This window comes from Radiomyces spectabilis (assembly GCF_025331425.1).
Source record: "Radiomyces spectabilis strain NRRL 2753 chromosome Unknown BYT42scaffold_3, whole genome shotgun sequence".
NCBI classification, from domain to species: domain Eukaryota; kingdom Fungi; phylum Mucoromycota; class Mucoromycetes; order Mucorales; family Radiomycetaceae; genus Radiomyces; species Radiomyces spectabilis.
In genome coordinates, this window is record NW_026251928.1 from 2,594,233 (window position 1) to 2,619,035 (window position 24,803).

Below are 24,803 nucleotides of genomic sequence, written 5' to 3' on the forward strand. Positions count from 1 at the left end.
GGTTGGTGTTGTTCACGATCAAATGATCATTGTCCGGAAGAGAAAACGTGATACCTTCAATCGAGATTGTTTCATCGAGTTTTCTCTTTTGTGTGCTAGCGTCGGTAGAGCTGGTAGTCTCACTGTCATCATGCGAATCATTACCAGAAGCGGCGCTTGTGAGGGTATCTTGGTTGTGTTGGTTTTGCTGTTGATGTCGTCCGGGCAGATGTACTTTGTGCAATGCCAAGAAGTGGTTCGCAAGTTCTTTTGTATCTTTAAAGTGGCCTTTACAGCATGGGCACGCATAGTTTACGGATGTGAGTTGACTATCGTCACGATGCCGCAAATATAAAAATCTGTCATTGTTATATCGTCGTGTTGATTTAATTTTCAATGGAAACTGATAGTCATGCGCATCTTGCAGATGATCACGAAGTTTTCGTGGGTCGGTATAGTTTCTGGTGTGTGTGTCGTCAAGGAAACAACGATTCAACAAATAAACAACCTTTCTTGTATCGGCCATTGCGGAAGTATTTCGAAGAAGACGAAAAAAAAAAAAAAAAAAAAGATGGGGCCAAAGGAAAGGAAAAAAAGGTGGCAGAGATAAAAGGCAGCGGCCAACCCACACTAAGCACTGCATGCATGCGAAAATGCTGGGCCAACACTGCATACACTCTTTGGTTTTCCAGTTGGAGTTGGTTTTCCACTCGAAATTTAATTAGCGTGACATCATGCTAATTCATTCTTTCTGCAGACACTCGGTTTTTGAGCTGGATCCGGGGCTGACTTCATCTTGCGACCTTATCACGTTGTTATTCTGTATTTTTTCTTTTTTCTTTTATCTTATTTGTACTATCTGTACTCTACTTGTATAGGACAATGTTGTCTTTTATGCCCGTGTAGGTTGGGGAAAGTGATGGCCAGTCCAATGTGCGGTATTTTTTTTAGCAATGAGGTACCAATGCTTTTTCTTGATCTGCTCTAAATAAAGAATGATAGGCTTGAAGGCGTTAGGTGGTTCAGAGCGGAGGGGGTGGAATAGCATATTGCCAGCTGTTTCAGAGTATACGGTAACAGTCCGATTGTAGACATGGCAACTATCTGGGAACAGTCCAAGCTTTCGAACCAGCAATTCTCAGGCGGAAAACGGGTCAGAATATTGTGGACCCTTTTCTCTTCGATTATGTCTGATCCTTGGCCATTACTTTACTATTCGGATAGAACCTGGTCTCATACAAACCTTCATAGATTCCCGTTTTTGTGATCGTTGAAACAATCCCTCATATCCTCTTTGGTTTCCAGTGCACGGTTCTGATCGCCATGAGTACAGTACCAGTCCGTTAATATTTTGAACGATAGTATCACTTATTAGGTAATTGAAGCTTACCATTGTTGGTTTCGGCAATCACGTTCTCGGTTTTGGAAGACATAGGTTCTTGCTAATCAGATTTGCCCTGTCCACGGAACTAGCAGTCATATTACTGAGATATCATTCTATCATATAGACTCCCTTGCAGATACACTACCATCTTTTCTTCATTGAATTCGATACGCCATCTGATTGATATGATAGATAACGGCAGCTACATCGTGTGTTGGACTAAAATCTGCTTGTACGGTATCTTATATTGTAGTCTGCTGCATAAAGGCATGCTTCCTGGGGGAAAACAGCACCAGCGAAAGCTTTGATCTTCACAAGCTCACTGAAAATCTTATGGAGAGCGAAAGCGTGGACTTTTTGAATCAGTCCTCCCAATTTCTGATAGATATCGGACTGCTTGATGTAGAGGGCCCGATATGATAGGCTCTCGATTGTAGCATTATGCTGTCGCTCGGTTTGCTAAAAGGACAATTAATCCACTGTCATTTGATATTAGCGGAAAACAAATGTCGTTTGAGTGACTTATGCATAGGCTCATCCACATATCAAATTTTGTCTGTCACGATACTGATGGTATTTGATGATGAATGGATAGAGTGCCTAAGAAATAAATTCGATCCTTCGACTCGGTTTGTTGATCGATTTCCCAGATGTATGCGTTTATACGTATGGAATCCCGTCCAATGCTCGGCTTCTTCTTCCTATCAAATAAGTGCGTTTGTAAGATACTGATACATAGTGCGTATTTTCGGTAAACTTACAGGCCGATGTACTTTATAGCCTGATTTTCTTTAAGTCAAGTCTACCACCTCCATCATCTCAGAGCTACCCGTTTTCCTACATATACAGCCACTCAATATCTAAGCTCATTTTTGGATACAATAGGTGACTCACATTGTTTTTTTGTTGGATGATATACGCCGTCCTTCAAAAAATAGCCCTCCATTTCTCTGTCTGCTTCATCCATATCTTTCTCCGTGATAGCACTCAGGGCAAAGAGTTCCTTTCTGTCTTTATCCTTTCCCGCCACCTGCTTCCTCAACTGGATCTCGAAGTTTCACTGAAGGCGGATGTAGCGCAGGATATTGTGTGCTGCAGGAAAAACGATTGCAATCGCAGCTCGAAGCGCCTTGTCGTTATCACGTACGACGACAGAAGGCAGATTGAGCCTTTCTTCAAGATTCTCAGGCCAAACAGCAGTTTTAAGAGATTTTAAGACCCATTCATAGTTATGATCTTCTCATTGGTAACGTCATTCTCAGAAACGTCGATGAAATCAGTAAATGCTTCAATATCACTGAGCGAAGCGGTATTGTCAGCATTAGTCAAATTTGAATGTCCTTGGGGTTCAACGCTGATGTGTTCTACATTAATGACCATATCCTACACACAAAGACCAGTCCGACCTCCATACTCACATGGAATACTTTTTTTGATCTTTCCATACATCCGGATATTCGCCATCTCTTCCTCAGATCCAAATATTATACTTCTATCGGAGACTCATATTGAAGAGCGGAGTACTTAGGAATCATATAAATACTCACTATCGTTCATTGTTGAATAAATGATATTTGATTCAGTCTCGTTCACATCTTAGACTTTTACATTTTTTTTATCTTTAACCGATAACACAATCAACGGAACAGAAAAAAATCGGGGAACCGAAACCGGACAAAAGCTTAATTCTGACCAAATTGCCCCAGTCTAGCATGAATAATAGACAAGTATCGGGATATACTCACAATTGTGATGGAAAATGGCGACAGACGATCATCAAACTGGGACATTTATTTCATCACAGCTCAGCTGTGATTAATGGTCATTTGAAATTGCATCTCCGTTCTACTGTGGAAAAAAAGATCCTGCAGTGAGAAGGTACAGAAGGGCATGAGAGAAGGGATAAAAGGGCGTGAGAGAAGGGGCATGAGAGAAGGCATAGAAGGGGCAATGAGAGAAGGCATAGGAAGGCACAAAAGGGGGGATATCAGAGAAGGCATAGAAGTGGCATAAGAGAAGCTACAGAAGGCATGAGGGGAGAAGTCACAGAAGGCATGAGAGAAGTCACAGAAGGCATAAGAGAAGCTACAGAAGGCATGAGAGAAGCTACAGAAGGCATGAGAGAAGTCACAGAAGGCATAAGAGAAGCTACAGAAGGCATGAGAGAAGCTACAGAAGGCATGAGAGAAGTCACAGAAGGCATAAGAGAAGCTACAGAAGGCATGAGGGGAGAAGTCACAGAAGGCATGAGAGAAGTCACAGAAGGCATAAGAGAAGCTACAGAAGGCATGAGGGGAGAAGTCACAGAAGGCATGAGAGAAGTCACAGAAGGCATAAGAGAAGCTACAGAAGGCATGAGGGGAGAAGTCACAGAAGGCATGAGAGAAGTCACAGAAGGCATAAGAGAAGCTACAGAAGGCATGAGAGAAGCTACAGAAGGCATGAGAGAAGCTACAGAAGGCATGAGAGAAGTCACAGAAGGCATGAGAGAAGTCACAGAAGGCATAAGAGAAGCTACAGAAGGCATGAGAGAAGTCACAGAAGGCATGAGGGGAGAAGTCACAGAAGGCCATAAAAGAAGTCACCAGAAGGCATGAGAGAAGTCACATAAGGTCCCCTAAAAAAAAGCATGCCTCTTTTTTTTTTTTTTTTTTTTCTTATGCCTTCTGTGGCCTCCCCTTCTATGCCTTCTGTGACTTCTCCCTCATGCCTTCTGTAGCTTCTCTCATGCCTTCTGTAGCTTCTCATTTGCCCCCTTCTATGCCTTCTGTGACTTCTCCCTCATGCCTTCTGTGACTTCTCTCATGCCTTCTGTGGCTCTCTCATGCCCCCCTTCTATGCCTTCTGTGACTTCTCTCATCCCTTCTGTAGCTTCTCATTTGCCCCCTTCTATGCCTTCTGTAGCTTTCTCTTATGCACTTCTATGCCTTCTCTGATATCCCCCTTCTGTGCCTTCCTATGCCTTCTGTGACTTTCTCTTATGCCCTTCTCTTATGCCTTCTATGCCGTCTGTTGCCTTCTGTTGGCTTTTGTGATGCCTTGTTACCGGGTCGGATCACCGGTTGACCCGAACTGATGGGTGGGTCAGAAAGGTCAACCCGAACCGTAAAAAAAAACAGTTCGGTTCGGTTGGGGTCACTGACCCGCCGACACGTTAAGGAACCCTACTCACTATCAGGTCGCTTGTTCGGGTCAGCCTTTGTCCCGAACTGTCTACCAATTCCAAAAATGCTCGACCTGACCCGGTGTAATGTGTTTTTCCGGTCAGGAAAATGAGTGGGAATCAGGGGAAAAAATGGATCGGTTTAAAAAAGATGTGAACACCAGATGTATTTGTTTGTCGATACATATCAGCACGAAATCAGGTCGTCAGAACGTCTTGTCTGGAATGAGAAACCAGAGAAAAAGAATGACACCAAGGGGTTTCCTGTGTTATCAAAAGGAAAAGAAAAAGTGCGCTATAAGAGCGGCTTACAAGTCTCAACAGAGAGAGAAAAGATAGAAAAGATGTATTGGCATGTTATTCACAGGTTTATTTCGGATTGAAATATAAGGTAGGCAATGCTTTGTTCATCGATGTTGAGAACATCACAATTAGGAAGATCGCAGCCAGATACATCACGGGTGGATACATCGCAGAGTGATGCAATGCGAATAAAAGGGTCGGTGTGTGATGCATCGCAAATGGAGAAATCGGTAAAGAGAACATCAGAGTACGATGTAACGCATGTTGCAGGTCGGTTTTCAGGTAACTACTTCGTTACTGTCATGGCGATTGCATACACGGAATGTCGATAATGGGATAAGTATATTGAAAAGAAAACGGGAAAGGGGAAAATAAAAATAAAAACAATTTGTGGGGGCGATGACGTGAACAAGGGGAATTTTAAAGCTACACTATTTTCTAGCTATGGTTTTTGGTTGATCGGTCGATGGAAAATCATGAATCGGTTAATGAAGAACGGTACATCGGCTAATGGAAAATGGTACATCGGCTATGGAAAACGATACGTCGCTTAATGGAAAACGGTACGTCGATTAAGGGAAAAACGGTGCGTCGGTAGGTGAAAAACTAAATATGACTGCAGTAAAAATCGAATTTTTTGTAACATCGGGTCACTGACCCGGCGACCCGGTAAGGAACCCTACACAGAAGGCATGAGAGAAGTGACCGGTAATCTTATCAGAATGGCGGTGACGACATGGCAACAGATTCGAATGAGGACGCAATAAAGAATCCGAATCATTTATTACGAATGAAAAAAAAAAAAAAAAAAAAAAAAAAAAAAAAAAAAAACAGAAAATAACAGTTTATATACCAATGTCCAGATCAATGTCAAGTTAACATCAGCTCACAAAGGCGTTGCTCGCAGAATGGGCAGAAGAAACAAATGCAGTAATTACTACATTGAAGTCTGCAGTAATTTTTTGATCATTGAAAACCATATACCTTACCTTCACCTATTTCTTGCAACTTGATGAAGCTTTATTTTAGATTTTACTATGTCGACAAACATCTCTCTCAATTGGCATACGATGAAGAGCATGGCCAGGGAGTACGCACCAAAAACTGAAAATCAGGCAATGAAGGAAATAAACAATGCGAAACAGCTGTCACCAAATCGTTTCTCAAAAAAAAAAAAAAAAAAAATATGCCACCATCTATCACAGCATCAAATTCATGCTGAAAGTAAATCCGCAGACGAAGTTGCTATCGGTATCCGCCTCTATAATCCAAGAAAAAGTGAACCTGTACTGTACAGTTGTCATGACGGTTCCCATACACACGTCATCATCCCCATAATCCGCGACCATGTGCGTTATTGGTCCAAGCACGCTCTTTAGGGTTGCAATACTGCTCCATGTGCTTACGCTTTATGCTTGTCCTCACGCTTTTTTTAATGTTACCTTTCAGTTATCCACCCTTGCCTCATGCTGTGTGCTGCATTTCATTTAATTCTTTTATCTTGTTGCTGTTCCGTTTCATATTACTTTACAATAAATATCCTATCTGCTGTCAGGATTATTGACGGTTTTGAATATCATAAGGCTGTTGAACTTGCTCGAATTTGTTGAGTAGGCGCACCAAAATATACTACGGTCAACATGTATCATATCATTGTGCGTATCGTTACTTGGAAACGGAAAGGAAAGGAGAAAGAAAAAGACACGTTGCGCCTGAATTAAAAACCGAATCAGAAAAAAAAAAGATGAAAAACAAATGCAATACTTTTAAGGATTGAATGGTAGGTGAGATGTGTTAATATGTTATTGACCGTATTTATTTGAATCCCAAAATGAGGATATTATACTAAAATTAGGTATGGCCAGATGAATGAAGAAATCAAAGAGTGCCGGAGTGAAGATCAGAGCGTGAGGGAGCGACATCAAGATGTGAAGTAGCGAATATCAGAAGTTGAAGTAGCAAAAATCAAGTGTGATGGTGCGATGTTCAGGACTTGAAAATAAGGGCATATGTGCATGAGGACAGGCAGATACACAAACTTGGCGATCGATTTCCACAACGCGGTAATAGCGCTACAAGTTTTTTCGTCGATGAATATTCCTTTCAAATCAAATGACCATTGAAATATACATCCATCAACACCTGCTACTAGTATCACAAATCATATGAATATGACTAAGACCACTGTCATTCCTCTTCATATTTGATCCTGAAGATGCTATCGTCGAATGTATCCCTCATAAAGATTAATCCAGGCAATGGAAAATCATATGTAGGCAGGCATATGTTCCGATTTCGAATGAAGGCTGTATCATATCACGCGTCATTTCCGAACTTTCACTATAGATTTTGTCTTCTGTAAATACACGTATCACATTCACCAACTGGGTTTCTGCGATTCTCTGAAACTCGATTTAAAATAGGCCCTTATCATGGCAACACAACAATTCCTCATGACGACGATCAACGTAATGACCGCAAGTAATTAGCGGTAGTCCGGTTTTGACAAGGGTGGTGCTTTGTATACGGACGACAGGTGATGACGCTGAAGAATATATTTACAACCTGAACGCTCCTTCTTCGTGAGAATATGATACAGAGCATTTCATCAGCTCGTTGCAAGCTTAACCTAAGGTGCACATATTTTTTCTTTGGCGTCACAGACAGTTCGACTGTCAGCAGCGTTCATTGGTAGATGTTGTGTGAATTGTGGAGAGGATGGTGATGAGCCACTGTGGCAGACAACTCACGGTTGGGTTGCGACAGAGAAAAACAAAAGGTTGGAGTTGTAGTCGGAGTTGCAATCAAGGACAGCCGACTGTGGGAGAGGGAAAACGGTTCAGTTCTGGGCGACAGAAAAGGCAAGAGCCGGGTGCTTCCTAAAGCGCGTGTTCGTGTAACAGGGTGTCATTGTTTGCGCGGGGTTTGGATTACCATAAACAGTATTTTCGTGTAACGTTACACAAACACAGATATGCCCAATTGGGGGGAAATTTTGCAGTTGTTTGGATGGCTGAGAAGGGCAGGTTGGGCAGTAAAAGGCAATGACTTCGGTTAAGCTCTCGCTGTTTTTTCTCTCTTTTTCCCTCCCTTTTCCTTTTTCTCTTTTCTTTTTTTCCTTTTCTCTTCTTTTTCTTTCGTTTCACTTTCTCTTTTTAGTGACCGGTCGGCAAATTGCCTTTATTGAAAAGTGGAAGTGATGTGGTTCAAGAAGACTATATCTGGCAAACCCAAAAGAAGAAAGAGAAAACAAAGAAATGCGCCTTTAATGTCCCCTATCCAACTTTAACAGTAAACAAATGCAGATCATGATGGTACTGACGGTCACTTTATCGACGGAAACCCGCAGACGAAGAAAAAAGAACTTGAAATTTTTGTCTAGTTAAATAATGATTGCCCAATACATGGATGGATGTACATGACCGGTCATGATACTCTATATATATATATCAATTGATCATGATGGTGCGGTGGTGACATGGCCGGTCATGCCAACCTCTTGTTACCAATTGACTACAACTGTGCGGTGGTGACATGACCTCCGCGTCGTTCATTTCACACCAACCCAAAAGTATTACCACAGAAGATCGATGAGTTTGTATCCTCTGCCAACGCAGCATGTCATTCAAAGCGGCCCTTCTTCTTGCTTTGACGATAGGCTGAGATCCGTCATTCTTCAAATGATTGAACGAACATGCCTATGCCAGGTCGCAGTTAAAGCAATGATGTGTAATTCAAAACTCTCATAAAATCGGGTTCAAAATCTTTATTGTTTATCGCTTGTTGCCTATTTCCTCGAAATATACGCTCAGTTAGTACGATCCGTATAATTCACATAATCCCACAAACAGTTTTCATAAATCCATATGCGGAGATTGATATTACCGCTGTTACCGCTATTACCACTATTACCGATGTTACCGCTATTACCGCTGTTACCGCTGTTACCGATATTACCGATATTACCGATATTACCGATATTACCGATATTACCGTTCTATAAAAAGGCAATTGATTTTGTACACCAAGCGTGCTATTGCAACCAGAAAAGGCACATCATGCCGATCAGCAACTACCTTTCTACCTACATGATCAACAAGCATAAACAATCTGACATAATAACTAAACAATCAGTATCCTTCCTTGCCCCAATCGTTTCCATCTAATTTTGAATACATATAAGCATCCCAAGGTTGTTTTTTCTTTTTTTTTTTTAAAAAAAAGAAAAGGATCCTTACCTCCTATGTAAACTTGGTTTCCGTCTCTATGTCCCGTATCAACTTTTAATGCCTTCCAACATGGACAATGTTATTCAAAGCAACGATATTAATTATGACAAAGGTACACAGTAGCCCATAATCTATGGTTTCACATCACTAATGACTTAAACAGAAAATGAAATTTTCATGTTTTCATTGCCACTTTCGGACAGACCCGGTTCCGACCTAATAAGCAAGCTCATACTACAAGACCAACGTATAATGAACATAATAACGAAGGAGTTAATTGGTAAATTTATAGCCACCCCAACCATATCATCTACCTATGGTGTAACCGTTTTTTTTAAATAAATATTAGGCAAACCATACTGTGAGAATCTTTACCAACTCGGTCAGACCGAGTGGAGTGATTCAAGCAAATCAGACGTGGTATACGTGCCACTCCGTCAGTATCAGAAGTCATTGCCACCCATTCTGATTGAAGTGCAGCATGGAATTGACAATTCCTTCTTGACTCGGCTTATGAAGTACGCTATAAGCGTATACGAAGTATATGGCCAAGAGCCGCTCGTGTTCGTCATTGGGGTCGGAAGACCAGTCCCTCACACAATCAAGGACCTCTTAACTGAGGATGAAGAGAGACCATATTTGTGGCCGCTTAAAGTTGGTTTTTGGAAGACACCATTCCTCATCGCAACCACAGAATCGCTAGCAAAACAGCTAGAGAAAAATCTTTTGCCACCGCTTGCCGCCATTGCACTCTTTTTTACGGCACAGAAACGGTACATGTGATACTGAATTCGGGTTTTACATAAAGTATCTGACATTTTTACAAGATGCCTTTTAGGAATGGGGAAGCACAGGCACGACCCAAACATCATTCTCCTATACAGAATCGCCAAAGAAAAAATGCAGAAAGAAATCAAGACCGAAGCCGATAAACGAGATATTATTTCGACCATCTGCAAACAAACGGAGAACCAAGTCAGCAAAATCCTTGATATCTTAAAAAAAGAGATCATTTTCCCGGACGAGCTGGACGATGCAATTAGGTAAATTCCATTTTATAACTTTAGTAAACATACTGTCTAATTTCATCCGTCGCTAGCTATGCAGAAATACTCATTGAATTCAGCAGGCGGCATCGGGTTAAATACTGTATTAGAAAAGACAGTCCTATATCTTCGTCATCATCACCATCGCCATTACACGAAGCGCCGCCGTTGTCACCCCCACGCGAACCATATCGCCGTACGGATGCTCCTGTAAGCATCGAAAGTGACAAAGAAGACTGGACAGAAGTGGAAGATTTCCAGTTCATTGACGAATACAAAAGAAACCATTTCGGACGCGTCATGTGGAGGAAGTTGTTTACCGACGGCAGACGTAAAAACCAGTTCAAAAACTATTCCAACCATAAAAGTCTCAAAGCGGCATTCTTTGCGCATTCCAAATCAAAAAAACGAAATACATAAATATAGGAAGCGAAGACAGAACCCCTTTCCCCGCCCCCAAAATAAAAGCCGGCCTGCTACTCAACTTTTATTATGAAAGTTTTTTTTAAACACACACAGTTCATCCACATTTTAGACCGGCCCCAATAGCAACCACATCCTTTGTATTAATTGATTATGAGAGCGCGGTGGTGACATGACCGGCCATGGTATTCTCCCGGTACCAGTTGACTCTTGTGTGCCGTGATAACATTACCTGTCATGACATCCTCTCGGCGCTGATTGACTCTATAAGTGTGCCGCGGTGACATGACCGGTCATGACATCCTCTCGGTACCAAATGACTCATAAGTGTGCGGTGGTGACATGACACTTCTTATGTCCCTTTTATTATATCTATGCCTCGTACAAAGATTGAATGGTCTTGCTACCGTTACAAAAAATATAGATACAATCAGTATCTCTTTCCTTCTGACGTACTGAAACAAACAAACAAATCAAATGGTGGACGCCCTAAACAAAGGGGTTAACGGGGGATAATGGATGATCATTTTTACTTCTCCAATTTAAAGCAACGTGAGTTACGTAGCTGGCTAATCGCATGCAGTGACCTCTTTTCTTCCAATAACCAACTTAAAATCATTCTATCGTCATGAACGAGTTTATCGTATCACATTATGGCTATGTAAAAACGTCAACCATCAGGCCACTCAGCACGGATAGCAATGTCCTACACTTCACGCTGTATAATCCATCAATGTGAGTTCAATCTGAAAAGACGCTATTTCCCATTTTTTTTTTTTATTTTTTGTGGAAGGGGAAGTTATAATACCAAAAAGCAATAAAGGAAGAACTGTCTATACTCATGTACTTAACATAGCGGTTACCCATGTTGGGTAAGATGTGAAAGGGCTCTGTTGGCGACCGCTAATATTACACAGAATATGGACACAGAATGGATTCTTATACTTGTCTGGGGCAAAGCGGAAATGGTGCAGACGTTTTCGGACTATGTTGGTTATATGCAAGATGCACGAATCACTATCAATGCGTTTATGGTGAACCTGCTACCACAACCAGCGGAAATCCCAGAAAATATCAGGAACCGAGCTGTGGCAAGATCAGGAGCTACTGTTGCGATCCCTGAATTTGAAAACGTAGACACTTTTGTCGAAATCTTCCCGGAATCAAATGGTGGGGAAGTCATTGAAACTCGGAGGGAGGTGCCTGAGAATCGACGAGTATCGGAATTCAGAAATAATATGACTGAAGGTCTCCCAGATGGTATCCCAGAAGGTATCCCCCAAGGTACGCATAAGCTGCTAACAATGCAAATCATTTATAGAAGCTAAAACATAATTAAAGCTTCTGTGAACGAAGACGAGGCGACTGAAGAAGCAAATCAAGCGGCGTTCGCAACACCAATTTTTACTAGTGATGAAGAAGAGTAAGTATTCTGTTTATTGTCATTCGCATTGTCGTGATGGGGTATAAAGTGGTGGCTGATACTAATGAGTAGTTCGGATACCGGGATTGAAGCACATAGTGTTTCTCCGACTTTGAGTGCTGGCCTAAGAAGCCTTTGTGGAAGAGAAAGCCACCACAGCCGCGAAAGTATTGGTAAGAATAAGATAATGAAATATTTTTATGCAGTAATGAAAATGGCAGTAGGCTAATCAACGGCAACTGTATTATCCATACAGTATCGCAGCAGTTCAACCAAGAAGCTGGTAGTACAACAACAGCAGTAGTGCAACAGGAAACGCAAGGTAAAAAGCCTTTGTTATGTTTTGAGACAGTTAGGTGAATTCATTCTGATTGCACCTTCTGGGGTGGTTATAACAACAGGGTACAATTTACAAGTAAATGGAGAGCCAAGTCAAACTCATTTATCTATTTCAACTTCTGTAGAGAGTCGTATTGGCGAATTTGTATTTCAGTTGGAAATTACGCGTCCGAATAGGCCTCCAGCCGTTCCGCAGGTAGGACATCACCGAAATGCTGATTTTTTTTCCCATATCATACTTAGTCTGCGTTTGTAAAAATAGTTTATTCAGGTAAACGGGATGCGCCAAGCGCGAAAAAGAAAAGGAAAAGAGCCGACAGAGGAAAGAAGTAGAGAGAGCCAGGGAAGTGGAGACAACAGCCAACGCAATTCGCTCAACAGCCTAGGTGAATCGTCCAGACACCGCAAAAGAAACCGAACACTGGCAAGCGTCTGGATGATGCAAGAGCTTACCGACCGTTATCGACAATAAAGTTGACGGTGGTATTTACCGAGGTCTCTAAAAAACCTGTTCTGGATTAAGATATATGTGTATTTTTCCAAAGGATTTTATCTGGATTACCGTTTCTTGTCGTCTTCACTGTAAGCGATCCCGATTTTGCTGGTACTAGGCATTAAAAAGACAGGAGAAGCACCCTGTCCGTTTTCCCATGGAAAGACAGTAGATTGGATACCGAAAGCAACTTTGCCACGAGGTGAATAAATCAAGTGTTGATACACGAATTTGCCCACGCAGCATACAAGCTTTGGCTTAAAACGTTCTATTTTGGCCAATGTCTGCTGGACACGCAGAAGTATCTCATCTCTTGCAAGCGATTTGCAAGAGGCGGTGGCACGAGGAACCAAATTCAAAAAACCAACATTGTACTTGTTGTGAATGTAGACATCATCCAGCGGTCCATATATGCCATCCAGAAGACCTACCCCAAACTGGTTTGAATACTGAAAATAAAAACACCTGTTGATTCACATATGTCCTACCACATTCAGAGAAACATTTCCAGAAACAATTACCGCGTCCGCCAAAGAAATGGCCAATGTGTTTCTTTGGTGCTTTACTACTAGGATTGATCCCTATGAATAAAATCTCAGTATGATGACGGATAAGATCAGGAATTGTGTAATCGATGGCAGCCATCATAGAAAAAAAAAATTGTAAATAAAGAGAACGCTTAAAATAGTGCTACTCCATTGCTTTAATAGTTGTTGGATGTTGGGAACCATTGTAACAAACAGCGATACATACCACTTCCCATTTATTCGGATGGAATCATTGTTTCCCCAACAGAAATTTGGTGAAAATAAAGGTGACAAACGAGCAAAGACTATGAATTTTACAGAAACGATAACGAAAATGCCATAAAGTGAACGTAAAAGAAAAGGTGGCCGTCGCAATGGTTAGTTTAGGTACATGTTCTGATCGATGTACCAATCCTCATCCACGAAGCGGAATAATTCAATTAACTCAAGCTAAAAGCAAGGCCGTTTAATATCGACTTTACATTGTTTTTCTTAACTAGTTAAAAAAAAGCCAATGAACAAAGCAACCCCCTCCCCTCAAAAAAACTCATGTGCAGAAAAGGCTATAAGTTGACGACGTATTTTTCCTTCTTAAAAAAAAAAAAAAGAACGAAAGCAAACAACCAACAAAAGAAAAGGCATATGCACCAGACGTGCTACTTGACATCGTATTCCTTTTTGTTTAAAAAAGAAAAAAAAAAAAAAAAAGACAAACACGGAAAAGAAAGATTCATTGACTGTCGACATTTTCATGCCCGTCATCACGAGATCGTTGAGCTTGGCAATCTCGGCGCTCTTCACGCCCTCGGTAATGTTGTTGCTGTTGTTGTTGGCGAACAGCCGCCAATCGTTCTCGCCGAGCCGCGACATATCGACGCTGAGCAGCAGCACGTCCACGTTCAGATTCAGGGGCATTGGGAATTTCAACATCAATGGAATGTACTAAACGTAAATGCTGGTATACACCAGATGGACGCTGGAAACGGCGATTACAAACAAGACAGGTGGGAGGAACACGAGTGTAATAAGGCGGAGGTGGAAGTGGAGGCAATGACAATGCTGGAGTAGGCGAAGACGACCGCGATGTCGTAGACGATGCCCGCGGTGACGAAGGCGATGGCAATGGTGATGAAGGCGGCGACGACGCCGACGGGGAAGTCAAAGGACCAGCCTGATGGGCTTCGGATTCTTGAGGAGCCAAAGACGAAAGAACCGTAGCTGTAACCGAACCACTAGGCGATAGATTAAATAAAACGACGAGCCCCAAAGGTGCCATACATAATTTTTTTTCCGCTATCCAAAAACCAACAAAGAAAAGAAAGACGTAGACCAAGAACTTTGAAAACCCCCCCAAAAAAAGGGACGTGGACCAGGAACTTACGAAGATGATGGTGTCACAGACGCCTCTTGGGGCGTTGCAGGCGGTGACTTCGGCAAGGGATGTCCATGCTTTCTCAGTGCATGTCCTCGAAGGCTTATCCATTTTCTGAAAGTTTGCCTGCAGTCTCCACACGGACACTCATACTCCATTTTTTCTGATCAAATAGAAAAAAAACAAAAAACAAAAAACAAAAAACAAAAAAAACCAGAAACGAATGCTTGATCTCGACACCATCAAGAAAAACGATCCGATGCTGTTCTTTTATAAACCTTTTTTTTTTTTTGCGGACAATCACCGATCGTGATACAATCAACTTTTTTTTTTTTTTTTTGTTTACCTTCTCATTAATGACCATTTACTGTATTATGACACTGAGTGGCAACAATCGGCTTTTGCCGTAAACTGATAATGCTCCAGGTAAGCTTCATCATGATATTATACCAAGAAAACACCATGTGTTTCTCAATCAGTTATAGCGGTGACACATGCAATCATGACGGAGTACCACAACCGGGTACCATGTCGGCGTACCACAACCGGTTATCATGTCGGCGTATCACGACCGGGGATCATGACGTATTACCATAACGACGACATCGTCCGATCTCTAGGCAAATAAAAAAAAAGTCCGCTTCTGTTTACTGTCGAACTTTGGCGGTGACACATGTAATCCTGACCGAATATCATGACCTCGTCATGCAATATCTGGCAAACCCAAAAGAAGAAAGAGAAAACAAAGAAATGCGCCTTTAATGTCCCCTATCCAACTTTAACAGTAAACAAATGCAGATCATGATGGTACTGACGGTCACTTTATCGACGGAAACCCGCAGACGAAGAAAAAAGAACTTGAAATTTTTGTCTAGTTAAATAATGATTGCCCAATACATGGATGGATGTACATGACCGGTCATGATACTCTATATATATATATCAATTGATCATGATGGTGCGGTGGTGACATGGCCGGTCATGCCAACCTCTTGTTACCAATTGACTACAACTGTGCGGTGGTGACATGACCTCCGCGTCGTTCATTTCACACCAACCCAAAAGTATTACCACAGAAGATCGATGAGTTTGTATCCTCTGCCAACGCAGCATGTCATTCAAAGCGGCCCTTCTTCTTGCTTTGACGATAGGCTGAGATCCGTCATTCTTCAAATGATTGAACGAACATGCCTATGCCAGGTCGCAGTTAAAGCAATGATGTGTAATTCAAAACTCTCATAAAATCGGGTTCAAAATCTTTATTGTTTATCGCTTGTTGCCTATTTCCTCGAAATATACGCTCAGTTAGTACGATCCGTATAATTCACATAATCCCACAAACAGTTTTCATAAATCCATATGCGGAGATTGATATTACCGCTGTTACCGCTATTACCACTATTACCGATGTTACCGCTATTACCACTATTACCGATGTTACCGCTATTACCGCTGTTACTGCTGTTACCGATGTTACCGCTATTACCGCTGTTACTGCTGTTACCGATATTACCGATATTACCGATATTACCGATATTACCGTTCTATAAAAAGGCAATTGATTTTGTACACCAAGCGTGCTATTGCAACCAGAAAAGGCGATAAAGCATTGTATCATTAAAGATGTATTTGTATCGCTAAATAATCAAAAAGGTCAGAGGGGGCGCTGACGTGGGTAGCATAAACGAAGTGTTGCTACTTGTCTATGGGTGGGGTATCATGATGTTGTGAGGTCGTCAACATTCATGATACGTTTTGGGGGTAGAGGTCGTTCCTCTTTATGATCAATAATGGCTTGAATTTCATACAGTTCATCTTCAGGAACCACATCATCTACATTGATCAGTTTCATTTCAGAGGGCGAAAAGTCTCTGGGCATAAGTGCACCAGTTTCGTCTTGAAGAACATATGATCCACCTTGCGTCTTGCGCAGAACGGTGTATGGGCCTTCATAAATAGGAGCTAATTTACCAGCTCTATTTTGTACCTTGACCATAATGTGACTTCGCTCTGGGAAATCCATGAGTCTGTGCTTGGTATCAAATTTGTCCTTCATGTTGGAACCATGATGCTTCACTTTCTCTTGGAGTGCCGGAAACACAATATCCATCATGTGTTCCACACGCTTCATCAAGTCTTCATGTGTCATTGGATCTTTCGGTATAGCATTTCTTGAGCAGTAGTCCACAAAGTCATTTAATCGTCTTGCAAACATAAGAGAGAAAGGCGAGGATTGGAGTCATTTTGATATGCGACTATTGATGTGTAATTGTGTGCTGGGAACGTAGTAGTCCCAGTCTTTGTCAGCACCTTCTATCTTTTTCCGCAAGATATGTATCGTTTCCTGTACATGTCATTCAGCCACACCATTCGCTCTTGGATGGTAGGGTGTGGTCAGCCGATGGTCAATTCCCAGGTGTTCAACAAACTTCTTCATGAACTGATTCTTGAATTCAGAACCATTGTCAGATTGTATAACCTTGGGTATGCCAAAATCACAGAATACTTCCACAAATGCTTTGACGAGTGTATCTGATTGTTTGTTCGGTAAAGCACGTAAAATGCAGAAACGAGTGCAAATATCTACAAGTACCAGAATGTAGTTGTTACCGGCATTAGATGTCTTGTGAAAATTGATAAGATCAGCAGCCTAGTGATCTCCAGGAAGGTATGCATAGATTGGTCTCAAGGGATTATAACCTTTCTGCCCTATGTTGTAGCGTTGACATTCAATACATGACTTGACCAATGTCACAGCATCTTGGAATATGTTATTCCAGTGGATACCATCTGCATGGATATGTCATACGATATGTTCAGCTCCTTCATGACCTCCAAGTAAAGTGCTTTTTCCAAGATACCGTGTCTTTCATTCTCTGGTGGACACATCATATCATCAGTTGAAGCAACGGATTTAATCCTGAATATTTTGTGTCCATCAATAGACTTCTTTGATACAACTGGCTTCGGTCCTTTGACGACAATACCCCCTTCCAGCTTGTCATCAGGGATAAACAAGCGAGAAAGAGAGTCAGGGAGAACATTCTGAACACCAGGTAAATGGACAACCGTAAAGGTGTAATCGAGGATAGTGTCCAACCAGGTAAGCATCATGGGGTTTGCAATCTTCTGAGTGTGAAGATAAACAAGCGCCTTATGGTCCGTATAAAGTGTGAACGGATTATCCCAAAGATACTGGTGAAACTTCTGGAGAGCATAAACAATGGCCAATAACTCTCTCTTCGTAGTTGAGTAGTTGCATTCAGATTTACTGAGAGCTCGAGCCATGAAGGAAATGTATTGTTTCCTTTTACCTTGCATCTGAAATAATACAGCACCAATACCATAGTTGGATGCGTCAGTTGCGACAAGGAATGGCTTGTTGAGATCAGGATATTCCAGTAAAAGCTGTTGAGCCAGTATATCTTTAAGCATCTGGAAATGCTTAGTGTATACATCGGTCCATAGGTTCGTTAAACTACCAGCCGAACGAAGTGCATTGATAGAAGCACTGATGGTAGCAACAGTAAGAATATGATCGCAGAAATAATTGATAACACCCATAAATTTCTGGACCTCCTTACCAGTACGTGGAATTGGCCATGACATCACATTGGTAAGTTTGCGGCTATCAGGTACGACGCCTTCAGCTGAAATGCAAAAACCAAGTAGGAAGATGCAAGATTGCGCAAAATGGCATTTTGCAGGATTGAGCAGTAAATTCACGTCAGTCAGAGCCTGAATGGCTGTTTGAACATGTGTGATATGCTCAGAAATCAATGGAGAGAAGATAACGATATCATCCACAAATGTCCGTACGAATGGCAGATGTTGATAAATCAAAGACATCACTCTCTGAAACTTGGATGAAATCGGCTTCAAACCAAAGGGACATCCTTGGAACATATATTGAATACCATCATGAGTGAACATGGTTTTATGCTGGTCTGCTTCGTGGATCTTGAAACGATGAAATGCGCTTTTTAGATCCAATGTAGTGAACACAGTGTTTCCTCCTAAGGATTGAAAAATTTCCTTGATCAATGGTAAAGGGTAATGATCATCAGGTAAATGTTTGTTGATATGACAGGGATCCAGACAAGGTCGTTTGCCAGTCTTATTGCCGTATGCATCCTTCTTGTCAGCCAAAGTCAATGGACTGTTCCAGGATGAATTCACAGCAGCACGGACAATAATTCCCTCATCCAACCAACCTTGAACAGCCTTATCAATGACTGGTCTCATGGTGAACAGCAAAGGGTACTGTCTTTGGTATGCAGTAACTCCTTCGGGCATTGATAGATGAATAATAGATTCAGGTAAAGTACAAAAACTTCCCTTAGGTATAGCAGCATTGGCCTTAATAAACGGCTGAACAGATCGCATGAAGTGAACATGTTCTGTTTCTGTACCTGCTGGTGATTCATTGGGTTGATATGTTTCGGCTTTTGGCACGATTGCCATCTCCTCTTTGGCCTGATGAGTTTCTGATGTATCCCAATCAGTCGCGACACCAGTGAGAGCAATTCCAAGTTGCAGCAATAAATCAATACCCAGAATTAATTCACATTCATCTGCTAACTCCATAACTTCAAAGCTATGACGGATGTTATAACCATTGTAAATAATATCCAGTGGAGCAGTAGTTCCAATGCGCTTCACTGTGTCTCCTCTACTAGCATACAAGATAGATCCTTTGGCATTAAAAATTGGCCATTTATTTAACGAACACAAGTTTTTGCTGACGATGGACATTTCTGCACTGGTGTCCACGAGACCCAAGATTCGTTCATTCTGAATCATGATAGGTGTCTTTAGTATACTTGAATTTTGTTCGTTGCGGATACTGTATAGCTTAAGAGACTTACATTGTGCAGTTCAGCTGAGCTCTTCTTCTTCAAGCTCGGTCAGGATGGTATCAATAACCTTCTTGGCAGAGTGGTCGTCCTGCATCTGCTTACATAGTGCTTGCTTAGCACCAACTTTGGCTTTGCTGGATTTTTCATCCAGACGCAAACAATGGAGACGTTTTTCTTGGCGCTTGATCTTGTGCGCCTCCTGGTAAGCCTCGCAATGATGGCCTTGGAACCAGGCTTTCTTGCAATACAGGCAAGTCTGTGGCAAATTCGGTCGGCTGTTTTCGACCTCCTCCTTCTTCATGTTCTCACCTTTAAAGGGCCGCTTGTGTAAAATGGGAGACACAGATCAGTGGTAACACTTACCCACCTTGTGTTTGTAGTCACCATGGTGACTATCACCCTCTGTTACTCTCTTGTCGACAATGAACGGAGCAATTTGGAGCAAGGCCTCCACAGAAGAGATAGGCTTGGAGCCATTATGTTGGGTCCAAGTGTTGAGCACTTGATTCTTCATATATGCGGTCATGTTTATCTGGAAAACACCAGCAGCCAGAGGACTGTCAATGAGTTTGCACTCTTTCAAAGCACGCAAAAAGCGCTCACCAAAACGAGTAAGGGATTCGCTCCCATTCATTTTCATAATGGCAATTTTCTTCACCGCTTTGTTATAATGGTCGGGATTTTCATAACGTTCTTTAAAGAGAACGTATGCCTGTTCCCATCCCAAACCACGGTTCGCCACATTCGCGTTGAACCAATCATCTGCTTGGTCCGGAAGCGCAAACATAAACCATTCTTCCCAATGCTGGTCAAGCTCATAATTGGCTTGAACCAACAGGTGACGGAAATTGGTGCAAAAATGCTCCACCGAAGTGAAAACATCTCTGTTCTTATTCAAGGTTCAGGGACAACCACGCCATTGGAACAAAGGAATGTCCTTAGCAGTAATTTTAGGGCCCTTGATACCCTTTATAAGATAAAAATCCCCAATCTTACTCTCCCAAGCAGAGGACTGGAGTGGATTTCTTATATCTGGAACCTCATAACCGGCCAGGAGTTGACGGAGAGAGTCTTTCTCTGCCAAGAGTTTGTGGGCCTCGTCTCTAACAGCGCCTGCTTTGTCTGCAAGATGTTGCTGAGTACTCAACTAAATAAGTAACTCCTCCAATTCCTTTTAGTAATCCTCCAGATAGCGTTTGAGTACAGCAGTCGGAGAAACATGCTTGGATACCTAAGTTGACTGGACCATAGGGGGATAATTATTAAAAGAGGTCTCATATTTTTAATTTATATTTAAAATATATTCAAATAAATCTATTTATGAAATTTTAAGTTTTTTTATGATGGATACTACAGTATTTCATCAATTATTATATTATTATCAATATTATTATCTTTTTCTTTTTTTCTTTTTTTTTTGTTTATTTTCATTTTTATCATATATTTTAAATTCATATACTTTTTTCAATCGTTTATTAGAGCTATTTTTTTTTTATATAAATTTCATAGTACCTATCTTTTTGTTTAGAGGAACTATCTATATCGAGATAATAAATACATATATCTTTAGATAATAAATATGTATTTAAAGATACAATTTTTAAAATATTTAAATAAATGATAATTTATTTTTAAAAATATATAAAAATGTATCAATAGATTTTTAATTGTGTTTTTAAATAATCAAAAAGGTCAGAGGGGGCGCTGACATGGGTAGCATAAACGAAGTGTTGCTACTTGTCTATGGGTGTGGTATCATGATGTTGTGAGATCATCAATATGCATGATACGTTTTAGAGGTAGTGGCTGTTCCTCAAGGTTCTGTAAACATATTTGCAGTAATTTTTATTGAAGAACAGCCACTACCCTCAGAACGTATCATGAATGTTGACGACCACACAACATCATGATACCATACCCATAGACAAGTAGCAACACTTCGTTTATGCTACTCACGTCAGTGCCTCCTCTGACCATTTTAATTATTTAGTGATACAGCTAATTTTATAATGACACAATAATTTATTTTTTATAATTTTTTAAATTAGAATAAAAAATATTGAATTTTTGTATCTTTAGATATTATATATATTTTTTTAATATATTATATTATATTATAATGATAACGATAGTTCCTCATTATTAATAAAAATTCAATTTTTAGTTTTTTTTAATTTTTAAGTAATTGAGTTTAAAATTATATCGGAGTTTAAATTACAAAATCTGTGTGTTATCTTAATAATTGTCCAAATCTTAAAATAAAGAATGCATGCAAAATCGTTCAAGTGTACCTTTAATTTTGATCATCAGATTACTCATGCTACAATCAGTATTTCGGAATTCTAAAATATAATTCTGAAAATAGACAGTCATCTCTTTCCAAAACTGTAAAGAGCAGTCTTATAGGTTGATTTTTCATAAAATTATAAGATGATTTATATAAAAAACACAAACATTCGAACGGTTTTGCTAGTCACTGTATATTGACTGTTTTATTGTTTATCATATTTACAGGTTAGCGAAAAATATCACTATGTCAACCCAGTACCTGACACGGATATATCTTCGATGGCCAATGATATCCAAGCACATTTCAAGGATTTCGGGAACTTTATCGCTAACATTTCAAGTACATTTGATATCACATCACCCACTGAAGCTTTTCTCAACTCAGTTATATGGCAAGCAACCCCACCAATTTATAAGGGCCATGTGGTGTCAGTCTTCATGGGTAAGGATGTGACAGTAGGCAATTACAGAAATGCGACTTCATTTTGGGACAGAGCCAGCAGTCAATCAGTCGTCTTTCTCCGAAATCTGAACTCATGCATCGTCTTCGCCACAACCAAATTCACTCATTACAACTGCCTACCTTTATTGATATGTTCGGCGTATCTCCCAAGAATATTACGACCATTGCCTTACTGTACCTATCACAGTATCTTCGTATCGTTTGTCCTGTCGTTATTTGCGGCATGTCAAACCTTGTGTTTATGATGTTTCATACCGACATGTTAGCGTCTTCATGGCATCCTACTTTATCAACATATATCAACTTTTTCGACAAGATGGAATCACCACAACAGGAACCCGAATCAGAAGATACACTTATCAGTTTATTGAGCCTAATTTACAATGGAAAAATATCAACGACACTACTCGAGACATCATATATGCAACACATTGGCGAACTTGCAATAATCCAGTATGGACCCGACCCCGCAAACAATTCGTTATATCTGCCTACCTGACATGCTGGCTCAATCAGTTATGATTCTGGAAAGGCCACACTAGTGTCGCGAGAAATTTATCTGTCTCTTTGCTGTTACGAGGTGCTGAATGCTATTGTGTGCAAACGATTGTCTCGAGGTGACTTTCGACCTTCGACATCTGAAGAAATGATCATGTAGTATAACGGTATACGAAGGGAATATCACGACAAATTAATGAAAGACGGCTTGTATGAACATTTGGATTCAACAAAACAAGACTTGACGTTATACAACAAATCCGTGCTGTCGACCAGATTAATGGCAGGAAAAAAGGCTCTCCAACTGGTGAATCTCACTAACGATGATGAGGGGGATGTCAGTAGCGATGAGGAGGAGGAAACCTTACAGATTGACAGTCAATCATCCCGACCTCAGAACGAATTCCTTGGTGAACCAAACATGGAGCAATGTCAACAACAACTTGAGGATCTAAAGTCACAGCATCAGCATTGTATTGACCAGAGTTTGGTATTCTCCTGTGTAGCTTGTCCACGGTCTATGACACCCTTCATGGACGAATTTGATGCATGGTTTCTCAGGGTCAGCACAGGAAAAGACATGCAGCATGTGGCAGTGGCAACCGGCAACGATCCGACCAAAGGTCTGTCACCTGAGGAACTGGATGAGTATTGCCGGGTCCGTCAACTTGGGAGGTACGGAGTGTGGGCCAACAAGGACAAGAACGCTTTGGATCGACTGCATAACGTCCCTCGGTTACTATCCGATGAGCAACAATGTATGGGGCGGGTCAATGAGTGACATCGAGCGCCAGGCCACTTTAAGAAAGCCACATGTCAGAAGTGTGATGTGGAATTTATTAAGCACTATAACACGAAGCATGAGTATGTAGTGAATGGTAGAATGCTCATGACATAAAAAGACAGTTTAGTTCACACTCATGTCTTTTATCCTCACGACATCATTGATGGCAGCAGTATAAACATTTCCCAGACAGACTTGGCGATATTGGGCATACAAGAATATGATGCATCTACGATTCTTAATGATATCCATTGGCGCCACAAAAACGACTGGACTCCAGGTTCTCTTGGTTTGGTCTATGCGACTGGTTCCTCGCCCCAAAGATTCTTGGTGACAATGGCAGTCAATAAAGATATCTGCTCCAATAATTTCGATTCTTCTCTCTCCGATTTGTGGCTTCACGAGACGAAATGTGCCGACCATCTTGTCCAGCATTTCACGGACGCAAACACGTGTGATTATCTCCTGGCAAAATTGACGTGTGGCATGAAATAAATACCCGACTTGCCTTGCTCATTCTTGTCATACTGGATACCATGCCGACCTTCGGAACTCCAAAAGAAACGAGCATGAAACGATGACAGGATGAGGAAGGTCAGGACAATTATTAAGATAACACACAGATTCTATGATTCAAACTCCGATATAATTTTAAACTCAATTATTGAAAAAATTATAAAAAACTAAAAATTGAATTTTTGCTAATAATAAAAATTACTGCAAATATGTTTACAGAACCTTATATAAATTTAAAAGATATTTTTAATAATGAAGACAAAGCTTTATGTTATTTAATTAATAATAACTATATTAATAAAATAGAAAAATGTAAAGTTTGTGATAAAGATACAAAATTATATATAAATAAAAAATTATATATTTGTAAAAATTATAAATGTAGAAAATCATTTTCACCTTTAACAGGTACAATATTTTCTAAAATGAAATTACCATTAAATATTCAATTACATATATTAAATTATTATCTTTTAAAAATGCCAGCAACTAGTATTGCTGCTACTTTACAAATAAATCCAAATACTGTAAGTTTATATCATAAAATTTTTAGAATATATTTAAAAAATAAATTAATTTTAATAAAAATATAAAAATTGGAGGAAGAAATAAAATAATTGAAATTGATGAAACTAAAATTGGAAAAAATAAATATAATAGAGGTCATAAAGTTGAAGGTGCATGGGTTATTGGTGGTATTGAAAGAAGTATAT

At 40.5% G+C, this 24,803-nt stretch overlaps 7 protein-coding genes across 7 annotated transcripts; 4 read left to right on the forward strand and 3 right to left on the reverse strand.

The window, feature by feature from the left end:
* Positions 1 to 202: 202 nt before the first annotated feature.
* On the reverse strand, positions 203 to 505 carry BYT42DRAFT_492440 (uncharacterized protein; the record flags this gene model as incomplete). The annotated part of the gene is made up of 1 exon (XM_051564149.1): positions 203 to 505. A coding segment is annotated over one exon (303 nt), but the record flags the coding sequence as incomplete, so codon positions are not given.
* A 2,912-nt stretch (positions 506 to 3,417) lies between these two features.
* BYT42DRAFT_611913 (uncharacterized protein) lies at positions 3,418 to 3,960 on the forward strand (the record flags this gene model as incomplete). The annotated part of the gene is made up of 1 exon (XM_051571561.1): positions 3,418 to 3,960. One exon carries the CDS (start codon positions 3,418 to 3,420, stop codon positions 3,958 to 3,960), a length of 543 nt encoding a protein of 180 aa, XP_051426737.1.
* Positions 3,961 to 9,220: 5,260 nt separating this feature from the next.
* BYT42DRAFT_632278 (uncharacterized protein) lies at positions 9,221 to 10,131 on the forward strand. The gene is made up of 3 exons (XM_051572463.1): positions 9,221 to 9,338; positions 9,408 to 9,831; positions 9,886 to 10,131. Exons 1-3 carry the CDS (start codon positions 9,236 to 9,238, stop codon positions 10,103 to 10,105), a joined length of 747 nt encoding a protein of 248 aa, XP_051426738.1. The 5' UTR covers positions 9,221 to 9,235; the 3' UTR covers positions 10,106 to 10,131.
* A 1,004-nt stretch (positions 10,132 to 11,135) lies between these two features.
* On the forward strand, positions 11,136 to 12,746 carry BYT42DRAFT_603329 (uncharacterized protein; the record flags this gene model as incomplete). Its single annotated transcript, XM_051571076.1, has 8 exons — positions 11,136 to 11,262; positions 11,384 to 11,399; positions 11,445 to 11,811; positions 11,869 to 11,950; positions 12,023 to 12,123; positions 12,207 to 12,272; positions 12,415 to 12,485; positions 12,552 to 12,746. Coding segments are annotated over exons 1-8 (1,005 nt in total), but the record flags the coding sequence as incomplete, so codon positions are not given.
* Positions 12,747 to 12,847: 101 nt separating this feature from the next.
* BYT42DRAFT_611916 (uracil-DNA glycosylase-like protein) lies at positions 12,848 to 13,427 on the reverse strand (the record flags this gene model as incomplete). The annotated part of the gene is made up of 2 exons (XM_051571562.1): positions 12,848 to 13,209; positions 13,271 to 13,427. 2 exons carry the CDS (start codon positions 13,425 to 13,427, stop codon positions 12,848 to 12,850), a joined length of 519 nt encoding a protein of 172 aa, XP_051426740.1.
* Positions 13,428 to 13,647: 220 nt separating this feature from the next.
* On the reverse strand, positions 13,648 to 14,892 carry BYT42DRAFT_561720 (uncharacterized protein). Its single transcript, XM_051567396.1, has 2 exons — positions 14,691 to 14,892; positions 13,648 to 14,541 (listed from the first exon to the last, which is right to left on the reverse strand). Exons 1-2 carry the CDS (start codon positions 14,837 to 14,839, stop codon positions 14,040 to 14,042), a joined length of 651 nt encoding a protein of 216 aa, XP_051426741.1. The 5' UTR covers positions 14,840 to 14,892; the 3' UTR covers positions 13,648 to 14,039.
* A 7,473-nt stretch (positions 14,893 to 22,365) lies between these two features.
* BYT42DRAFT_611922 (uncharacterized protein) lies at positions 22,366 to 23,571 on the forward strand (the record flags this gene model as incomplete). Its single annotated transcript, XM_051571563.1, has 3 exons — positions 22,366 to 22,745; positions 22,809 to 22,887; positions 22,951 to 23,571. 3 exons carry the CDS (start codon positions 22,366 to 22,368, stop codon positions 23,569 to 23,571), a joined length of 1,080 nt encoding a protein of 359 aa, XP_051426742.1.
* Positions 23,572 to 24,803: the final 1,232 nt, after the last annotated feature.